This window comes from Sylvia atricapilla, chromosome 1 (assembly GCF_009819655.1).
Source record: "Sylvia atricapilla isolate bSylAtr1 chromosome 1, bSylAtr1.pri, whole genome shotgun sequence".
Classification (NCBI taxonomy): Eukaryota; Metazoa; Chordata; class Aves; order Passeriformes; family Sylviidae; genus Sylvia; species Sylvia atricapilla.
The window spans coordinates 141,026,271-141,042,844 of record NC_089140.1 but is presented as its reverse complement, the minus strand read 5'-3'; the positions used below and the strand labels follow the sequence as shown (position 1 = coordinate 141,042,844).

Genomic DNA, 16,574 nt, shown 5'->3' with positions numbered 1-16,574 from the left:
CTCCGCTGCCCGCCAGCGGCGGCTCTCTCCCCGCTCCGCCCCCGGGGCGGGACTCCCAGCGGCCGGGGCGGGGCCGGAAGTAGCGGCAGCGGCTCGGCCGAATTCGGTGGCGCCACGTCTGGCTCGAGGTCCCCTCCGTGACCGGGCAGCGGGAGCGGCTAAGCCGTCGTCTCGTCTCTTCTTCAGAGGTCGGTTCGCAGCGAGGCCTCGGCGGCCTCCAGGCGCGGCTGCAACATGTCGGACCTGGGGGACTGGTTCCGAAGCATCCCTCTGATCACGCGCTACTGGTTCGCTGGCTCCATCGCGGTGCCGCTCGTGGGCAAACTGGGCCTCGTCAGCCCCGTCAATCTTTTCCTCTGGCCTGACGCCTTCATCCACCGCTTCCAGGTACGGGCCGCACTACCTCTCCCGGCGTGCCCCGCGGCGCCCGCACAGTAGCTCACTGTGGCTCGCCGCGCGCATGGCCTTCTGGGAGTTGTAGTGCACGGCCGCGCTGCGGGGCCCCGCTGGGGCTGCGCGCGGGGCCGGCCGCTCCCCCGGCTCCGCGGCCGCGCTGCGGGCGCCGCTCACCGAAACAGCGCCCAGGGGTGACCGCGGTGACCAGAGCTCCTGTCGCGGGAGTGGAGCCGCCTTCCCGCTTAAGCTATCCAGGGCCTGAGGGCTGGGCCTGGATTTGCCTGGTGCTCTGCCCGCAGGCCCAGGGTCCCCACCCCTGTGACGGGCTGCGCGTCCCTACCAGGGTGACAGAACGAGGACGGTTGCTCCTAGCAGCCCTGTAGTTCGTCTTATGCTTCATTCTGATGTGGTTTTTATTACATTTTTTGTGGGAGTTGTTCTGGTGGGTGCTGGTTCTTGTGCCAAGGAGCTCTGTGGCTGTGGCTATAGGTGGCTTTCCCGGCTCTGTGTCATCGTGTGGCCGTGACTTTGGGAGCTGTAAGTTTGGGCTTACAGGGTGTGTGAACGTCCCGGACTGCAGCTGGCCCGGGAGGTTTTGAGCTACAAGAGAGACGTGGAGCTCCTGGGGCGGGTACGGCAGAGGCAACAAAGGTGACCAAGCAACTGGAGCATCTCTCTAATGAGGAATGGCTGAGGGAGCTGGGCCTATTCAGCCTCAAGGAGAGAGGACTGAGAGTGGACTTCATCAGTTTGTTTAAAGTATCAGAAAGGAGGTGACAGGATGGACAAATGCCAACAGGCAGAAACTGATACACGGGAAGTTCCACCTGAGCTGGGTGACGATGCACTGGAACAGACTGACCAAGGAGGCTGTGGAATCTCCCTCACTGGAATTATTCAAGAACTGTCTGGGTGAAATCCTGTGTCATGTGCTCTAGAATGACTGCTTGAACAGGGAGGTTGGCCCAGATAACCCGCTGTGGTCCCTTTTAACATAAACTACTCTATGATTCTGTAACGGAGTGCATCTTTTGCACCTTCTGGTTTGGAATTTGAAAAAACTTCTCTTTGGGATTGTCAACTTCTGTGCTTGAGTATAGTCCATGTAAACTAACAGCTAATGCCTTGAGATGTCAGACATGCAGCGTTTCTGGGTGCAGTAGCAGTATCAAAAGTGATCTCAAACTAGACATATTTTTCCTTGCACTGTGATGTTACAGGTTCAGTGTTGGGGGAGAGCACTCATTGGAGGAGCTGAAAATTAAGGAGAAGGGACATAAATTTTTAAATTTCCATTATATCATCTCATTATATCTTCAATGAAGAAAAAACCCTAAAGCCATGGCTCTCTGTACCTCGATTCATGTATTGTTCCCAAAATTTAGTAGCATAAATGACTGGGTTTTGCTCTAGTTCTGTTATTCTTGAACTGCGATGTTCAGCATCCTAATACTCAGTTTGGAAATGTTGCTGCTTAAAGAGCTCGTTCATCAATGACCAGGCATTTACTGTCCTTCCTAAGTGCTGCCATGCAGTTTGCTGTGCCCAGTATTCATAGCTGGGAGACTGTCCCAGAGCAGATCCCAAATGCTCAGAGTAGCACATGCTGTCTGGAATGGTACACTAAAGGCTGTGAATTCCTTGGCCTCTGTTCAACAGGGAAGAACGGGTTTTGTATGGCTGGTTTTTAAACAGGGTAGCATCCTTGCCAGTGAGTCTCTTTTGCACTGCATTAAAGACTCACTGCTGCAAAGATGTGATGGAAAGCAGTTTGAAAAATTATTTCTGGTGTAATCTTAATAGCTTTGCTTACTGGATTAAAGAAAACGCCACAACTATCAAAGTTGCTGAAGCAGCAGCAATCGATACTTGGGCATTTTTAATCTTCTTCTTGACGTTCCAAGTTTTTATTCATTATCAAGTAATGAATGTAAATAAAAAGCCTGTGCATATGAGCTCATTCTGCAATTTATTGATGTCTTTCTCTTTTGATCTGGACAGATCTGGCGGCCGATAACAGCAACTTTCTTCTTCCCAGTGGGACCTGGAACAGGATTTCTCTACTTGGTGAATTTGTATTTCTTGTATCAATATTCCTCACGATTGGAAACAGGTATGTTGACCATGCATCTGGTGAACCCTGCCTGGAGCTGACGAGGGGTTGCTCATCTCTGTGCCAGCTTATGCTGGTCAATGTGAAACTGCTCTGAAAACTGATTTTCTGTGGCTGGCTCCTTCCCTTTGGCCATTTAGGATCTGAACTTGATACTTGTTTCAGTAGGAGGGCCTGATGCTTTTAGTTGCTGAATTTAAGGAAGTGAGTGAGACAGATTAAAAGATCATGTTAAACTCTGGGTTTTTGTATCTGATGTTTTTTATCAGAGGGTGATAGAGCATAATGTAATAATGGGTTTATCTATTGTGAGAAAATAAGATCAGTTTTTTCTTGTTTTATAGGAATGCTTATTTGTGTTATTCTGTTGTCTGTGTTGAATTGAGAGAGACCTCCTGCAAAAGGAAGTCTATCCCTCTGCCTAACAGATATGTGAAAAAGTTAAGAGACTAGAAGGATTTTCAGTTAAGGGGGAAAATTAAGTGAAAAAAAGGAGATAATATAATAGATAATTTTTTCAAAAAAAGGGATTGTTGGTACAAGATAGCTTCAAAACTGGTTTCCTTTTGCACTGCACAGTTCATTAAACCTACACAAAAATAGGTTCAATTGACATAAATAATTAAAGTATTTGCAAAGCCAGACTCCTCCTGAAAGCCTTTGTGAACAAGAATTCCAGTGTAGTTCTAATGGAGTCTTAGAAGTGATGGTGTAAAGGGGAATAATTGGGGGGTGATGTTTGGGAAGTCCCACTAGAGAGGACTCTCTTGCAGAGAGTATTATGGAATCACATTTAAGTCTTAAGAAGAGTAGCAGGGAAAGGGAGGAGTGGTGCCAAATTTTATTTGGTTGTTTTCTTAGTCAAAGTTAAATACTAGTTTAATAGCTAGAAATGGTTCCTGCTTCCTTTTGAGCCTTTCTGCAGTAGTTTATGACCACACGAGAATGCTGGCAATTCTGACTGGGCAAAGGTAGGTGTAGTAAGAGTTCCTGTTAATTATGAAAACCAAAATATCTCACTGCTTGTAGACACACTTACAAAATACTGTAGTTGTCTGTACTGTGGCACAAATCTCATGAAAGGGAGTAAATTCCTGCTGTACAGCAGATCCAGATTTTGAAACTGGGAAGTCATCTGTGTTGTTTGAACCAATGCATTTCTTTTCTATTACAGTCATTTTTCTGGGTATAAATGAAGTCCTTTGTTAGGCTGGCCCTTCTTTCTGTGAAAAACGCCTGAGTCCTTCTGTAGCTGGAAGGTGTATGAATTGCTGATAATGTTTGCAGATGGAGGTCTGCATTGGTCTATGCCTCCTTTTGTCTGTGAAACTGAGAAAGTGAAACTTCTGTTTTCGGCATTGTGCGTGGTTTTTGAGCATACACTGCTGCTGCTGCCAGCTTCAAATTTAGCTGTCAGAAATATCTGTATGGCTTTGTACTATGCTTGTGCTTTCCTAACAGGCTTACCTGTAACTTCAAAGGAAGGGGAGATTGGTGTGTTTTTGTTTTGCTTTGGTTGGAGAAGGATGTAACAAATCTCAACAGAGTAAGCAGAATATGCAGAGTTCACTCCCAGCTGTATGAATGAGGAGATTGTGGTCTGCAGCTCTTCCCCGATGACAGGATTATACCCCAGGCCTCAGGGATGGCCACATGGGATAGAGCTCACCCCATACCTGTGCTGAGCTTTCTGGCAGTTTGTAGTCCAGTTTGCTTAGATGTTCATCAAAAAGTCAACTTAAATGGTTTGTCTAATATTCTCATTAGCAATCTCATAGATAATGAGAACCAAAAGAATTTAGAAGAATAATAATAGCTTTGATTTCTTTCTGTTTTGGAAGTATTCCTGAGCTGGCGTTTCTGCAACCTTAGTCAGCTTTTTCTCTTTATTTGTTTTTATTTGTTGTATGGCAACAGTAGGGAAAAAACCTTTCAGTTTCTGTAGTTTTACAACTTTAAAACTTTCTGATCTATTTTTCAAATAGTGTGGTTTTTTTTCCTGTCATGCAATTTGCATGGCTGAATTTAAACAAGAAAGCTAGTATTTTAGTAATTCTGCTTTACATAGGCTATTCTAAAAAGCAAATGCTTAAAAGTAGATTTTCTTCCTTTAAGAATACTTGTATGAAGCTGAGCAGTGCTCGCATTAAGCAGTGACATTCTTTCTGTGGCATTTTGATGTTTAGGAGCATGTGATTCAGGTTGTCTGTGATATGCTGTGTGTGTCACTGTCATTACCATCAGCACCGTGTATCTCCCCCACTGGTCTGGGTCTTTTTCAGCAATATTCTCAGGCTTTCCTGCCTGTGTTTATATGAAAATTGATGGGAGTCTTGCATAGATGCTGAGGTCTCTATCAGGCTTTTGCCACAGTTAGCAAGAGTGAGAGCTTCAGCTTTTCATGTTTACAAGGAGTGCTAGGGGGTTATTTTTTAGTTTTTGTCTCTGTCAGGTCCCAAACTCAACTGAGCATCTAAAGATAATTTCATTTAATACAACCTACAGGGAATGTTACTCTGTTATTTTTGTTTCCAGTGTCCTGAAAAAATTGACACATATTTGGAATAGTGAATTAGACAAGCAGTACAGCTTAGCAGGAACAGAATGTGCTGCACATGGGTACCCTCCTTGTCATGTGTGCTAATTTTTTCTGGAGTATAAAAACCATTGCATCTCTTGAGTCTGATGAGATGATGCAAAGAGGATGCAATTTGCCTAAGTAGAGGCTGGTTTTCACATGACTCAGTCATTAAATAGCTTGGTATTTCTGCTTTTGCTGTGCATGTGTGTTTCCTTATTTTGTGCTTCTAACCCACAGTTTCGTAAGAACGATGGGGTCCAACTCCATTTTTGAAGTCTTATGTAGTTAGAACTACTTATCTCCAGAGTGTTCTTTTTAAAGTGTAGACACTGCTTGTGCTCTAATGTTGTAGGCTGAATGTCTTATTTTTCAGTCCGTAGGTTGTTCTATTCTAAGGCTTTTTAAAATTAAAAAAAAAAAAAAAGTAGACCACAAACTGCATGCAAAGCAGCTGTTATTAAGTGAGCTTTTTAGACTCTGAAAAATAAAACTTGCCCTAATTTTTTAATCAAAATTTCAGTGCCTTTCATGATGATTCTTTTTCTTTTCAGGGGCTTTTGATGGAAGGCCAGCAGATTACATGTTCATGCTCCTGTTTAACTGGATCTGCATTGTTGTATCCTTCTCATCATGAAACTTTGAGAAATATTTTGATTCTTCTGTTTCTGCCTAAAATATGTTCAAAGACCAAGTTTTGTGGAGGAACAGTTTTAAAATGTTGCAAATGTTCCCAGGTGACTTTGTAGAGTTTGTAAGTGTGTAACCTTCGTGAAAAGGTAGTGAGTGGCTTGCTGGGAGAACACTTAGTAGTGTGCTCACAGGAGTGTGCAGTGTGGGGGGACTCCAGCTCTGCCTACACAGAGCTGAGCACCTGCTGGGTGAGTGTCCTGGTGCTGGCTGGGTTGCTTGGCTGAGCTGCTCTTGTGTGGGCTAGCACTGAATTTAGCATGTTTAAGCTGCCATGTGCAAAAAGGACTGATCACTGCTATTCCCTGAAATTCATGGAGAGATCCTTTACCTGCTGGGTACAAGTCATTTGAGTCTGTGAAAGCAGTCATGTGACCTTGTGATATCTTCACTGAGAGAACTTCCTTAAGAAGCTGGGCTTGTTGGTTTGGGAATGCTGGGAAACATTTCTGTGAGCTGTGCTGTACTACCTGAATTTTCTTTTACATCCTGAATCCAAAACTGGGAGGAGTTGATAAACCAGGTGGATCTTTAGAGGCTGGAGAAATGGACTGGCCAGGAATGAAGCTCAGCAAAGGGTAGTGCAGAGTCCTTCTCTTGGCAAGGAGCAGCCTCAGGCAGCAGGACAGGCCAGGGTCTGACAAAGCAAAGCATCTTCCAGAAAAGGCCATGGGTGTCAAGCTGGACACAAAGTTGACCATAAACCAGCAATGTGCCATTATGGCCAAAGTGGCCACCAGCCCCTGGACTGCCCTAGGCACAGGATTGCCTGCAGGTTGAGGCAGGTGATTGCTCCTCTATGCTCAGCCTTTGAGAGATGTTTGGGGGCTGCACCCCGCTCTGGATTCCCAAGTACAAAGGAGACATGGATATACTGGAGAGAGTCCGGTGAAGGGTCGTGAAGATGATGAAAGGGTTGAAGCATCTGTCACATGAAAAGCTGGGATTGTGCAGCCTGTGGTGTTGTCATAGAATCATACAGTAGTTTGAATTGGAAGGGACCCTGAAAGGTTATCAACCCCCCTGCAGTGAGCAGGGACACCTTCAGCTAAATCAAGTTGCTCAGAACCCCATTCAACCCGACCTTGATTGTTCCTAGGGGTGGAGCATCCCCCATCTCTCTGGGTAACCTGTGCCAGTGTTTCACCATCCTCACAGTAAAAAATTTCTTCATTACACCTGGTCATAATCAGCCTTTTTTAGTTCAAACTATTAACACTTGTCCTGTTGCAAAAGGCCCTACTAGAGTTTGTCCCCCAACTCTCTCAGGCTTTTTCTAAAAGAGAGGTGTTCCATTCCTCCAGTAATGTGTGGGCTTCTTCTGGTCCCACTCCAACAGGTCCATGTCTTTTCTGTGCTGAGGGGTCTGGACCTGGATGCCTAATTCTACAAAACAAAGCACAGGAAATTCCATTTAAATGTAAGAAATTCCATTTGCTCTAAGGGCAGTGAAGCACTGGCATGCTTGGCAAGACAGGGTGTGGAACCTCTGAGGAGATGCTCCCATTCTGTCTGTGCTGTTGCTGCCTCCTTGTAGCAATTTGCAGTGGCACAGCAGGTGGAAAAAAGGGAGCGGTGACATTGGTGTGAACCAGATACAGCCAGGAGAGCTGGTGTGTAGAAATGCTGTATCAATACATTATCTCCAGTTGCATTTCACTATGTGGAGGGAATTGCTATTCCTGCTAGTCCTGTCCAGCCACACTGTAACAAGGTGCATTTAGTTACGTTGTTACAAAGATGAAGGTTTTATGATTGCAGGCTGTTGGCTGTGAGCATTTAATTAATCTAATTGTGACGTTACTTTTGAACTTGTCATTTAAAAGCTAGTTGCTTATTCCCTGTGTGAGGTAAGGACCAGCCTGGATGCATGATCTGGGAAAATGCTAGGTGTCATTTTATATGTATTTATGAACTCTTAAAAGCATCCTGATAGTATTAAAATCATAATCTCTACTTAGCAGTTACTGTAACAGATTCTTTGAGCTCCAAGGTGGGAGAGGAGTATTAAAAGCCTGCATTGATGCACTTTAAAAAATTGTTTCTTTTCTGTGACTCATTGGCAATATATTGGTAATTTTAATTATCTGGTATATCTTTAGTTACAATGTCAGTGTTAAACTAATGAAAGAATCCACTTGGTAAACTTTAATGTGCCTTTGTGGAAGGACTGATTGAGTCTGTAGCTAGCCAGTTTCATCAGAGAGGAAAAGCCAGTGCACCCGTCAGCCCTTGGGGTAATGACTTGAAGTAGGAACCTGAAAGGCTGCCAAAAAGCAGTTATTGAAACAAAGTTTGTACATCTCTAGATCATTGGAAATTTTAACCTAAAAATATTAGTTTTGAATATTAAAGGTCTTTGCATGTGTGTTCCGTGTGTCTGCAGCTTTTTATTGTTGTAGTCTTTCAGGTTTTTCTGCATTTTCCTTCATGGTGCCATGACAGATAACTGGTTTGGTAATGGACATGCAGGTAAGTGTGGTGCAGTTTCTTAAATGATAATTTTACAAAACTTTATGACTACTTAATGACTTTTTAGAGAGCATTATTGACTTAACTGCAGAACATAGTTAAACTAGGCTGTTCAGATTATATCAGAATGAACTACTGTATGTGTCTTGTTAATTTTTCAGATTGAGTTAGCCCCAGCTGAAGGCATAAGCTTGGATCTGACTGCCACACCTAACCTAGTTAGCAAGCCAAGAAGTAAAAATTGTGTCTTTTTATAGTCAGGAAGTGTTCAGACTTTTATTAAAATGGACACAAGATGTCACCTATGCACTGTTTCTTTTAATGTGTGGATCTGCTTTCTTACTTTTGTATTTAAAAATCATTCTTGGGCTTATTAATCTTTTCAAATTTAGTCCAGTATGCCTTTTACTTGCTAGCAGAAGATTTTTTGGTGAAAAATACAGCTTCAGTTTGAGACCAGAACTGTGAAGTACAAACTCCTCTCAGGAATGATTAAGATAGTGGTCTTAAGAACTGATTTCAGGGAAATAATTCTTATCACCCCAAATACTAAGGGTGAAAATTGGGAAGTATGTTTTGGAGACAGCTGAGTGTCAGATAACTGCATATCTTCAGTCTAGTTCTGCTATTCTCATCTTCATCCATCTCTAACACCTAAAGACGGCACCAGTATCTTTAGTATTCCATACAGAATTATCATAGCATTTATTAAATCACTTCTCTGGCTCCCTGGTAGAAAAAGACAGTGATCATGCATCTCTGGTCTGGAATGAATTGTGTTAAGGGCTGTCCATAACTTTATGCTTGAACTTTTCTGTGGGGAAGATACCACAAATTTTTGAAAAGCATGCTGGGGTTACCTACACATTATACAAATTTTAGACTGATTGTGTTGATTTGTATATTTTTAAAAAGGTACTTAAGGTTTTTTTATCTGCATACAGAGTACTGATTAAAGAAGAATCAGTTTTTTGATGTAAAAGTGTGGCTTTTCTTAAAAATCAGGGTGTTTTGTCTTGAGTGGCCTTTGTTGAAATTCAGAAGAGTAGGCTAGCTAGACCTCTATTCCTAAGTCAAATGTGTTCAGATATTAGATATGGCTTTTTTTTCAGTCAAATAAAAAGGCTTTTAATAAAGACCCTAAGGTTCTTGTGTGGGGAGTGAGAGTGCACTGTGGGGCTTGTGAAATGCTTCACTGATGTCTGGATGCAAACTTTAATGTGGAATCTGTTAAATAGCAGCACCCCTGAAGGGATGAGTTTTAACCTCTTTTCCAAACACAGGAGCTGGTTATGGAATTTAACCAGTTCATGGAAAAGTTGCTGGTGCAGCCTGCCTTCAGTTCAGAAATCAGCAGATAGCTAAAGCAGTGCTTTGTATTGCTTTCACTAGAAATAGTCCAGTCAGCCAATACAGAGTCAATGTAAAGAAGTGTTTGAAACAACCTCAGCTCCTGGCGTGGAGGTTAACTCCACGCGCTCTCAGGTTAACTCCAAGCTCTACCAAGGGTGGCTGTGATACCCTGAAATGGGGATTGACTGGGGCACCTTCCCCCTGTGGTGCTGTCAGGAGGATGGGGACACAGGTGGCAGTTGGATGGGTAACACTTCATCTGGCATGTTAGCCTGGCCCCAGATGAGAGTGTTGGGGTAGTGCCCTGAAATGATTGAGGCACAGGTGCAGGGCTCACTGCTGTAGGTGTAGGTATGAGCAGAGGAGTTCCCTGCAGCTGCTCCTTCACTTAGTACACGTTGGAGCCCTTTGCTTTGGCATGGCCATGCAAAGGACAATGACCGAGTAGGTTCTCCTCCTTAACTTTCTTAATGGTTTTTTAACAGATCCAGGGCACGCTTTGGAAAAGATTCTGAGGCAATCTGTAAAGACTTTAGTGATGTACCATGCTTACAAACCACTTCTGAAGCATAGCTTCTCATGCCTATTTGAGTTTCTTGTGCTTCTGTGAAAGTAACAGTAACTTTTTCTTTTTTAAACATTGCAGTTGCTGATGATTCCACTCATCATGTCAGTACTGTATGTGTGGGCCCAGCTGAACAGAGACATGATTGTATCATTTTGGTTTGGAACAAGATTTAAGGTATGTCAGACAGCATATTGGAAAGATTTCTGCTGATAAGGTGCCTATGTAGTGGATGGGGGGCAAAATACAAATATTCTCTTATTAAAGGTGTCCTGTATTCTCACAGAGAATACTCCTTGAGATGCAGCAAAGACAAAATTCATAGTCTTCCGTGTGGTATCACTCAGTGTGTCTCTACTGAAAAGATGTCTTGACAATTCACTGTTCTGAAACAAAGGGAAAAAAATCCTGATAAAGATTAGCCTGGATAAAAGCTGAATGTAGTGACAAAATGCTGGTTTTTAAATTGTTTTTTGTTTTTTATGTGACCTTGGCTGTTTCTATCAGATCTTGTAGATAAGACTCTTGATAATTTCTAGACCTTTTCAAAATCAAAAACTTTAGGGCTTTGTTTCAGATGCAAACCTGCTGTGGAACATAGGATGCAAAAGGTATTATAAGGCATTTTGAATTGCTCATTCAAATATTACAAGGTTTGCTTATAATGTTTGAATGAGTATGTTTTGTCTAAAAATGTTAGAAATTGCTCAGTTTGGAGTAACCTCTTTAGGTTGAATCTGCTTAAGTTAATAGATCAGGACCTATGTAATGCCTGAAGCATTGAGATTATGATCATGCTTATTAGTGCAGTGGGAAGTTGAGAGCAGATTTACATCCTTAACTTGTACTTACTCTCTCCACTGCATTCTTTTTCAGGCCTGTTACCTTCCATGGGTTATTCTGGGATTCAACTACATCATTGGTGGATCGTATGTATTTACTTATATGGCAAATTTGAAGTTATAAAAGCTTCTACAGTTATTTAACTTGCTGCTGAATTTAGGAGTAATATTAAAATAAGAAGCTGAAAACTGTATAATTTGACTGATAATGCTGGGTGTCACATGATGGTAATGTAACATAAAAGCAAAGAGGAGATGTGCATGTGAGAACTAGGGAATAGAAAGTAGGTGAGGGGAGAGTAATGAGATTTTAGTGTATTTTCTAGTATGCATTAGGCCTTTGGTGTATTTTCTCTATGCATTAGGCCTTCTCCATACTAAGAAAAGAACATACACTATAGAAAGATGTCATCCCTTGGAACCAGCGATGATTACTGGTTTTAGAAACAAATTTAGCTTGACTTTGGTAGTGCTGTTACTTTCCTTCACAGACTTGTCCAAACTGATCTTTTTTTTTTTTTTTCGGTTTGTTAAAAGAAGGAAAGTGGCAATAAGCCCACAGCATGCCATACTAGTACTTGTTGAATTTTTTGGTCTCTCTTGGGTTTTTTTTTACTAAACCCCATGATGCAGAAATCCTCTCTGTGCAGTGTGCACCCCCTCACTGGGGCCCTGTATTGACTGGGGCCTCTTGGTGCCGCTGTAACATAATTAGCAACAAGAACAAGTTTGTGGTTGAGTTATAAAAGGAGGAGATAGTACAGCAAAACCAAATTCCCTTTTCTGGCTGTGCCTCCTACTGACTCATCTGTCACTTGTGAAAACTGCTTGCTGTTAGATACCTGCTGTTTCTATGCATGACAGAAGATACTCAAGGGCCTCCAGTCAGCAGTGCCTTTACAAAACTGGGAACAAAACAGTTCAGTACAGCAGGAGACAGGTTGTCCAGTGAAAACAGCAGTAACTTCTCTAGCTCTGCAGATGATTATTTTGGGCACTAATCGCTATACGGTCTAATTCCCCAATGTAAACAAGTATTTAATTGTGTTTTCAATACAAAATGTAGAGAAGGCTTGGAAGGGTGGGTGGAACAGACTATTGATGTGTTGGCACAGGAGATTGGCCCTTCTAAAGAAGTGGCTGCAAGTTGCTGAGGGAAGGGATGTTTTCCATGTCACGACCCTGGCCAAGCCTGGTGGCAGGTGAACTCATATTTTTTCAGAGAAGACAGCATATGAAACCATTCTTTTTATTTTGCTTTACAGAGTCATCAATGAGCTGATAGGCAATCTGGTTGGACACCTGTATTTCTTCTTAATGTTTAAATATCCAATGGATTTGGGAGGAAGGAATTTTCTGTCCACACCTCAGTTCCTGTAAGCTAACTTGATTCTTTACCTCACTATTTGTTTGGTCCAGTTTTTTGTATGGTTCATCAAACATATATTTGGTGGGATTGAGCAGTGTAAAATACTTTGCTAAGTCAACCTTCTTCAGACTCTTATATTGACTGAGTTGTAGAGTTGTAAAAAGGGTTGAGTTACTGGTAAATGGCCCATATGAGAGTTCTTTGTTGCCCCTGGGATGGTTTATGTCTCTACCCACTCCTAAGAGTGAGAGTAAATGTCGTAGTTCTGCTGTTGAATTGAGCTACAGTAAAGAGAACTCTCTGACAATTATCGGATGTTGTATAAAAGAAGTTTTATCCTGTAAATGTTTTCTGTATCCCCATGTATAGTTATAGTAGCTACCAGTTCAGCAATGTTTAACAATAATAGTCAGTTTTAGACTTCTTCTGGGCTGTAAATGATTCTGTTTCACAGTCTGTACCAGTCACCCTCACTGGGACTGCAAGTCTTGGTTTTTGAAGTACTTTTTCTTGAGATATGTTCACTGTTTTGGCATTGAAATACTATGATCAGAAGCCAAAGTCTCTAGTTCAGTTGCCCTTGTCCACCTCGTTTTGGGCTGCAAATATTCCTCCTCTATCAAACTTCAGTTAGTAACTCAGTTAACACTTTTTGTAGCATAAAGTGTTGAATTACAGTTATACTTTCTGTACAAGTTTCAATGAATAGGGAAGCTTTATGTTCTAATTCTGTGCTTGCAAGCCCACCTGGTAAACTTAATGTTCCATAAAGGTTAGAAGACAAGGCTGTTTTTAAAAATGTGTTTCAAGGTGGTAACAGCTCTGAAACTGCCCTCAATTTTGTTGGTTCTGTGCAATCCTCTTGTTACCATACACATCCCAGAGATGGACATTTCCCAGTATTTCCATTTGTCAGTGTGCTGAGGGCTTAGATTTGGAAAGAATTATCTGAAGTTCTGCTGGGAAAAGCCAGTTTTATTAGAAAGTGTATCAGCTAAGAGGAAGTGAATGGAAAAGTAGAAAGCACAGCCTTGGCATTTACCCACAAGGTACAGCTGTTTCTCTAACTCCTCCTGTGGTTTGTCCTAGTTACCGCTGGCTGCCAAATAGAAGAGGAGGAGTGTCAGGCTTTGGTGTCCCTCCTGCCAGCATGAGGAGAGCTGCAGAAGATCAGCAGGGTGGTGGAAGACACAACTGGGGCCAAGGTTTCCGGCTAGGGGACCAGTGAAGAATTCCTCCCCTTGGAAAAGAGCAACTCTTCGGTTTCAATTGGACGTAGAACCGACTGTTCCTGGTGCAGAGCATGCTTAAGAACTGAGCTCTGTGTAGTACTCCTGGATTTAACTGATTAGAAAGAAAGAATGTTTCTGTTTCAAGAGCAAATTAAAAACTCCAGAAGGAAAAAATGTAGATCTTGCTCCAGGTTAGCCAGTAGTGTCCAGTGTGATTCTGCCATTAAAAATAAGCCTTCTTTGTACAGTATTGTCTGTTGCAACAGGATCCATTGGCTGTCCTGTTCCATGATGTGATGGAACAAGCTAGTGGCGTTCTGTCTTGCCTGGTATGTTTAAAGCTTTGTTGACCACAGTAAAGAAGAGTCTAGTGTGAGGCAGATGTCTCAAACAAGCCCCCAAGTTTAGGAAGCTGACATTTTCCATTAGCTGTGCTTAAGTCGCAGGGTCTTCGGAAACATTATTTAAATGATATCTCTCTGCTGCATTCATAAAGCAAATTGCAAGTGTTTCATTTCCGTTATTAAGCTGTGTTTTGAGCAGAGCTGTTTCTTGCCATGCAGCATTTTTCCTACCTGCTACATCATGGGCTGGGTAGGTCTAAAGATTAGAAGGCTTTTGTTTGAAATGGCAATAACAGATACTCACAGAATTGAAATCTCTGAAAGCTTGTTCTGGTGAAACTGAAGTTTGGCATGTTTTTTACCCCTCCAGGTCTGTGAATTCTTGGCTTCAAGGTTTCTCTTTTGATTGCCAAACTGGGTAGCATAAATACTGCTTAAACTAGCAAATGTAACATTGTTGTGGTTAAGGGTACTGACTGCAGCATTGTTTAACTGAATCTTCAACTTTATCTTAAAAGCTTTAAGATGTCTAAGAATCAAAGCTGGAAATAATCTTTTGCAGGGTGAAGATACAATATAACAGGTTACTGCGGGGGGGGGCGGAGGGGACTCTTTCATTGTCAAATAAGAAGTTGCATACACTGTTTATTAGTATCAGTACTTCTTTTTGGTAAAGTTTCTTGACACGGAAAAGGGAATAATTCTGTACAGTAGTTTTCCTTGCATTGGGTTCCCATGGGCAGAGCAAGTGGCTAAGATCCAGGAAGCTGTAATGCCAGCTTGTTACTGACTCACTGCATGCTCTTGAGCAAACTTCTTACTTATCTCAGTTTTCCCAGCTGTAAGGAGGACTCGTGCATGTCTCACAGCTTTCTTACAAGACAGCTGTCCCTGACCTCCCTAGCTGGGAGCTGCTAGTGAGCAAGTAAGGCTTAGGTTTACATAAATCCAACACTTCAGTTAGGAACACAATTACACTTAGCTTTTCTAAGACTTCTAAGTGAGAATGTAGTTGCTCACTTTTTATTTTGTAGTTGGAGGAGGAAGAGCATTGTGACTAGGACAAGTTTCAAGTCTGACTGAATTGACCTTTATAATTTTTCTCTTGTTTTACTGGGTAGGTGGGGCCCAGAATGCTGTTCTGCCCCAACTTGGATATCTCAGGTAACTAACTAGGTGAAGTGAATCTGGCCTGATACCTTTTTATTACTTCTTTGTTTCTTCACTAAACTTGGGTTCTGAAGGTGTAAAAACTTGTAAATACTAAGTGACGCAAAGCTAAGTGGAACATAAGCAGTTAGACTGGAAATTTTAAAAAATGCATGTTCTGTGTCTTCACTGCAACTCAGTTATGTTGATTTGGCTCATGGAGAAATGTAGAAAACTGGTAATGATCATACTGTGCTTAAGTTTTACAGGAACTTGGAGTTTAGAAATCAGCTGCCATTTTTGTCCATTTGGTGATGAGTTTTAAAGATGTTCTTGTCTCTGTCTTTGTGTAAAATGGTAGGTAGAAAAGAGGAGTGCAGTGTTGTAAATACAGGTTTATTGTTGACCGACAGCTGTTATTTGATGTGGACTTGGATAGTCTGAGAATCATTGTTTTGATAGGAGCCTTTTTAGTCATAGGAAAATCACAATCTCCAAAGCATTTGTTTTCATTTTGAGTCAGGACCCAACTTTTAAGTGAAGATGCAATAGTTTGTGACTCAAAACCCCTGGCACACTCAAACTGCAGAATATCTCTGTACAGAAGGCCCAAAGGAAGGCTTCAGTAAGAGAAGGCACAGCAAAAGGCATTGTACTGGCCTACTGCACTACATGGGGTCTTGCTTTCTAGTATGTCCTCCATCTCTAGATTAAGAGGAAAAGGTTTATGAGGAAAATAGACTTCTTACAAACCTTTATTAGCTTCTGAGCTGCTTCAGGTCGATTTACATTGTTTATGGAAAATTCTCTTCAGAATTCCATATTAAAAGCTCAGTTTGTTTGTTTCTCAGTTTGTCACTTGACCTGAACTGCTGTTTGTCCTCCCATATACATTGATAATGGCAGTCTCTTGTTAAAATGAGTACCTCCTTTCTTATTTTGTACAGATAATTTCCCTTTTTGTAATCAATTTTTGTTGGCAAAGTTTTAAATTAAAATTTTAATCTCTGTTACTGTCTTTGTTTTGCTAAATCATATTTCAGCTTAAGACAAGCCTTGTGATCTGCAGGTCTGTGGGTATTGTCTGACAGCTGCACTGTGACACCATCTCCTGCTGTTGATAAAAGTACTCACAAAAATGACCTGCTTTTGGGTGGGAGTCTTGTCTTCTCTGATCAGTTGCAAAATCATGAAAGCATTTTCTTTGTCTCTGTTTACATCATGAGTTTTGACAGATTGTGTCCTTCCTGCTATTACCATTTTACAGTTGTTTTTTACATACTTAGTTATTAAGCCTTTGTCATCTGGCAGAAAGCATTGTTCTACTTACCCTCAAACTTTGTGGGATTGATACAGATCACTTACTTTTCCAGAGGTAAGCCTGGAATTCTGCAATACCCTCTCTGTCCAGACTGATGTGCTCTGCTGCCAGAATTGCTTTTGAAGATCTTACCATAACTGATTTGGAGAT

At 41.9% G+C, this 16,574-nt stretch overlaps 2 protein-coding genes across 2 annotated transcripts in view; both read left to right on the top strand.

Moving 5' to 3' along the window:
- ZHX1 (zinc fingers and homeoboxes 1) overlaps positions 1-1,008 on the top strand; it is an 89,774-nt gene extending 88,766 nt beyond the window's left edge. The window contains exon 3 of the transcript XR_010745351.1: positions 997-1,008. The gene's annotated coding sequence lies outside the window, so the exon portion shown is untranslated. The remainder of the gene's footprint in view (positions 1-996) is intronic.
- DERL1 (derlin 1) lies at positions 92-16,116 on the top strand. The gene is made up of 8 exons (XM_066335673.1): positions 92-387; positions 2,398-2,509; positions 5,642-5,706; positions 8,223-8,249; positions 10,249-10,344; positions 11,044-11,096; positions 12,275-12,385; positions 13,468-16,116. The coding sequence occupies exons 1-8, from the start codon at positions 235-237 to the stop codon at positions 13,604-13,606; spliced, it is 756 nt and encodes a 251-aa protein (XP_066191770.1). The 5' UTR covers positions 92-234; the 3' UTR covers positions 13,607-16,116.
- The last annotated feature ends 458 nt before the right edge of the window (positions 16,117-16,574 follow it).

Coding starts and splice junctions, on each gene's coding strand:
- DERL1 (XM_066335673.1), top strand. CDS start 235: ATGTCGGACCTGGGGGACTGGTTCCGAAGCATCCCTCTGATCACGCGC. Junction 5,707..8,222: donor TTAACTGGATCTGCATTGTT/GTATCCTTCTCA, acceptor GTGCCATGACAG/ATAACTGGTTTGGTAATGGA. Junction 11,097..12,274: donor AACTACATCATTGGTGGATC/GTATGTATTTAC, acceptor TTTGCTTTACAG/AGTCATCAATGAGCTGATAG.